The following is a 5,054-nucleotide window of genomic DNA, read 5'->3' as shown; positions in this document are numbered from 1 at the left end:
GCTACTGATTTGTGACAGCGAAGGCATGACAAACGGTCTCAATCAGACTCAGGAGAATCTAAAAAGTGAATAAAAAGATAGAAAGCAACAAAATTGTCTCTTGCTGAGGGAACAACATGGGATGACCACACTGCACAGAAAATGTTTTAGATATAATGGCCAGTACATGCTGTCCTAGCACCTTCTACCAGCATCTCAAAACATTTCACAAGAGTTAAAGGAATTCGCAGTTTGACCTCACTGTTGATTCCCTGCTTAAAGAAGAAGAAAACCATGCATAATGAAATTCAGGCTAAACTATGCATTTATAATTTGCTCTGTGAAAAGACAGGGACCTGGTTATTCCTCTCTTGCATTAGGGAGGGTGGGGGAAAAATGGTAATAAAATGCTGCTCTGTTTGACTTGCAATGTGTTGCTGCCTTTCCCCTCTTCCCCCTGCCATATCAGCTGTGCCACCTGCCATATCAAGAGGTGGATCAAAAGCTCCACCCACTGCATCCTCTTTTGTTCAGGGAACAGCGAAAGTGAGTTGTAATGGAGATACAACACTTGATAAACCGTATGCAGCCAGGCTTAAGATGTAAGGATGCTTTTCATGGGGGGAACAATTTTAATCCTGCTTCCGTCCTCATGCAAACATGTAGCCATTAAGCCACAGGCAAAATGTGAATGACTTGTCTAATAAGGATTTTGCAGCTGGACTGGTACCTGGGGTAGTAAGTTCTCCTGCCTCATCTCACATTCTTAAGACATTTTTCATTTCAAATCAAACTTATTTCCCAAATGGAAAGATTTGTCCCATTGTTCCAGATTGCTATCAGATAGAACTAGTTTGTAATTTTTAAGAAAGCCTTTGCCAGATCTCACAGCAGGAAACAGAACATTTTTTTCATGGTCTTTTATATTCTGAAGATCACAACTCACTGCCAGTGGCACCAGCTGCATTAGAGCTGTGCCCAGGGGAATGGATGTCCACAAGAAGATCATTTCTTTCTGCTGTTTTTCTGAGAAAGCAGGAAGACACAATATTGCTCTAAAAACTACCAACATACGTGAAGGAAAACTTGCGTCAGCCTAACATTTCCATTCTCAGTGAAGATGGCATAGCTCTTGCACGGTGTCATTCATCTTCGAAGTGCTTTGCAAACACAAAGTAATTAAGCTCAATATTCTGTTACAGAACACATTAAAAATATGCCAAGTATCAGAGACTAGTTAAAGCACATCATGTGAAAGGCTCTGATACATTTTATAAGCATGATTGATAAACTGCTTAACTTTTTCTTAGCAAAGATATTTGATGTATTAATAAACAATGTATTTTTATTAAAATTTAAGAGCTCAGAAACAATTCATCAAGTCCCTACTAACATGAAGGACTCTGAGAGATGTCTCTAAAAAAGAACATTTTTAGTGCCTCATATACAGTAAATACTACACCTGTGACTTTTCAATACCCATTTTAAAACAAAAAAAATCAAGAAGAGAGCTTGCTTGTATACCTCTAAAAATATCTACACGGACCAAACCTGCAAACACTTATGTAGATGAGTAGTAACTTTACTGCCTGTGGAGCTCCAATGTGAGTTTGCAGGATGAAGCCTAAATGCATCTTTGGTAAACAAGCCATCAATTACACACTTTAGGGATGGCAGCACCTGTGCAAAGCCTTCAACTCAAACGACAGACACTAAAGAAGTAAAAAGCAATTATCAGCTACTAATTTGAGTAAAACTGTTTTCTTCTTAGAGCTAAAACCACAATTTTCAGTGACACTGGTTCTATTTTTGGCAACTAACAATCTTTATTAAGATTATTGTACAGCAGACATTCAAGCCCTCTCAAAAATAAAAGGTTCACAAATTTTAATATTTCACTATTTTTCACACTCCTTTGTTGATTATAAAGATTTCCTTGTACATGTTTTTAGAGAAAACAAAGGTACTGCTCTGTGGGACTAACAAAACAAAACTAATTAAAGTCACCTTCACAGCAATTTTAAATTACTCCTAAATGTTTTTGATTTCTTACTAGACATGTATCTTCCAACAAGAGTTTGAATATGAAACTCATACCAGCTATAGGGGAGACATACTACTCAGTTCTAGGATAAATGGTTGGTTTGCATTGCCCCTGGTCTTTATCTAACACTGAGAATAGGCTGCTTTTTATCAAAAGAGGAATAAATTGCTGTTATTGTGATGTTAGCCCATCACTTGGCATTGCAATTCAAGTTTTTGTGAGAAAGAAATGTATGATCTAACTGCGACTTGACCTATGCCTTCTGAGATCCATCTAGGTGCTCTAATGGAGCATAAAAAGTATTGAATACAAGGACATGCAAACCGGTAGTGAAGAAATTTGTTTGAGAAGAAGAGCAAAGAGAAAGGGACTTTCATGAGCTTGTGGTTTATATGCTGGCCAATTTGTTAAATATGGAAGAATGCTTATTGCCAAACTGCAGTTCTTTTAATTAATGTATTTCAGCATGATCCTCTATACTTCATTGCATCTAGTACCTCCCTCTCTTAGTCATGGTCTCTGCCTCTCTTTCTTTTTTTATAATTTAAAAAGTGTTGTGGTTTAAGAGACTATAGAGGATTCTTTAATGATCCAGGTTATTTTTCTGAGGAGTCATTAAAATGGTCTATTAAACTGTTAAGAAAATAAGAAATTTTTCCTGTTTCTTTGTAGGATTTTTGTCTCTCCCAGTAAAAGTCGCATGAAATGTTTGTCAAATACTTGGGCCACAATATATCACAGTGTAAACTAATTCAAGGGACATAGTTTGATTACAGTACAAAATCCTTTAGCTGTTAAGTGTTTCTCGGAATTTATCAGAAAAGGATGTATTTTTTAAAAAGCGATTTCTAGGATAGTAGCATTTAGATTTTAGTCCTGATAAAGGCTCACTTTCCATTCATAGTCAGAACCTAAATGTGCTCTTCTTGTACCTAAACAGATAATAAGCACTCAGCACACTCCCCCTTCTTGACACAACACACTGAGACTAATCACACATAATTGGAGAGGAGGAGCAGAGGGGCTGGGCAGGCTATTGTGTCCAAAGGACAAATGGTCAGTTTATGAGGCTTTTGTCTGATGCATAATTCCTTATACATCTACAGGAGGAAAAGTCCTGCTGGAAAAAAACATACATACACACATATATAAAAAAAGCCTTCAACACTGAAGCAAATAAGGACATTTCAATCATGGACAGAAAAATCAACAGTGGAATTTAAAAAAAAAAAAAAGGCAGAAAAATCCAAGCATTCAATAGGTGCACTTTTAAAAGATCTTAAGAAAACTATTTTCTTACTAATTAAATGTGAATGCATTTGCTACTTTACAACTGGTTATATAAGCCCACAAAGTATATTGTTCACATATTTTCAAATACACCCCAAAAATAACATTTAAAAAGAGATTAACAAAGTACATGCGAGTTTAAAGGCACAAAAGAGAAGGAAGCCAGCTTTACACCTTTGTTAATGCATACATGTGAAGTCTGATCAGTTTTAGGCTGGAATATAATTGGAAAAATAAGTTCTAAAATGATACAAAAAAGATGTCTCAAAGTTTACCCACTGTGAAACAAGTCACTTGTATCTTCCTCAGCATTTAGATTAGAAATATTTCTCTAATGATGACTCAGGAACAAAACAGGGGGAACTGAACCCTCCCCACTCCCTGGCCATCCACATACATGGATTAATTTTCAGTAGTCCACCTTAAAACAAACAAAAGTGTCATCTTCTATCTGTGTTTGTTTAAAATGAGAAGAAAAGGGTAATGGAGGTTTTCCTCATATGTATCTTTTTCTTCATTTTTCAACTGCAAATAAAAAATGGATAAAGTGAGCAAACTGTATGAAAGCATTTTTAAAATACTGACAGTTCTTGCTTAACTATATTCCCTAGTGCCAATGATACTACTAAAGATTAAACATTTAATAATTACAAAAAGAAATCTTAAGGTCAAATACTATCACAGGTATGGAAGAGTATGTCAAATATTATCAGGAGTTGGTTAGAGTTTGTAGACAAACTAATTCGCGCAATAAATAGTTGAACATTACTTATAAAAAGACTGAGGTCCGAAATTGCTGTATTAAATAAATTATATTCAAGTGAGATTTAAGGCCTGAATTAAACCCACTAAGCAAGGAACTTCAGAACAAAGGCTAAAAGTTTATCCCTAATCAGCCTAACTGTTGCTGTGTATTTGGTGTTTAAGTTCAACTGTTTCAGACCTCTGAAATACCATAACCTTACCTGAAGGTTTACATAGTTGCAAGCTACTTCCAAGGCTGTACTGCAGTTCTTGATGGGCTTATTTATTAATTCTGTTAAATTTAAAAAATTCTTATTGTAAGAGAGAATTACAACCTGATAATTAGAGTGGTATGATCCCAATTACTAGGGATAATGTTACGTGTGCTCTTCTGATCTACACTGAAAGAATCTATTTCTAAAAAAAAAAAAGAATGTTTATTTTCTTAGGTATTCTGGTTAAATGCAATTTAAAATACATATACATATTAAACTGAAGTGTGTGGAAACTACTTATACATATTACATTTTGTAATCACCTCACAGAAAAATATTAGCATATTTTTAATAACGAGCCTAAGGAAGAAATGTAAAAAAAAAAGTGCCTTTAGCCATGCCTGACACAAATGACCCCCCCCACCTGAAACACTACATTTAAAGCCAGAACTCTTCTTATCCCATACTGTTTTGCCTTTATTTTCCTTGCCGTGCGTTAAAGATTTTAGTTGGTCTGTGTCACAACATTGCTCGTGTTATTTAAACAAAGGTATTTTCCATATCATATTCTTCAACTGTTAAGTGCCTCTGTGTAAGCTACTGTCTATGAACAATTAACACACTTTTCCTTTTTCATAGTGGAACATAAAGCTGACCTATTCTTTAAATTCTAATCCACTTTACTAAGAAGTGTTTGTGTATAAATACTAAAGTAACGACAATCTGCTTCCCAAGATCTCTAACTTTACCACAGGTGGTTCACTTTGTTCGCACAGGATTAC

At 35.3% G+C, this 5,054-nt stretch overlaps 1 protein-coding gene across 2 annotated transcripts in view; it reads right to left on the bottom strand.

The window, feature by feature from the left end:
• Positions 1-1,386: 1,386 nt before the first annotated feature.
• The window catches only part of CAMKMT (calmodulin-lysine N-methyltransferase), a 226,530-nt gene continuing 222,862 nt past the window's right edge, over positions 1,387-5,054 (bottom strand). For both annotated transcript variants that reach the window (XM_075042848.1, XM_075042847.1), the window contains exon 11: positions 1,387-3,838. In XM_075042848.1, the coding sequence (XP_074898949.1) occupies positions 3,761-3,838 (78 nt within the window). In that variant the 3' untranslated portion in view covers positions 1,387-3,760. The remainder of the gene's footprint in view (positions 3,839-5,054) is intronic.

This window comes from Buteo buteo, chromosome 12 (assembly GCF_964188355.1).
Source record: "Buteo buteo chromosome 12, bButBut1.hap1.1, whole genome shotgun sequence".
Lineage (NCBI taxonomy): Eukaryota > Metazoa > Chordata > Aves > Accipitriformes > Accipitridae > Buteo > Buteo buteo.
This window is presented reverse-complemented; position numbering and strand designations above follow the sequence as displayed.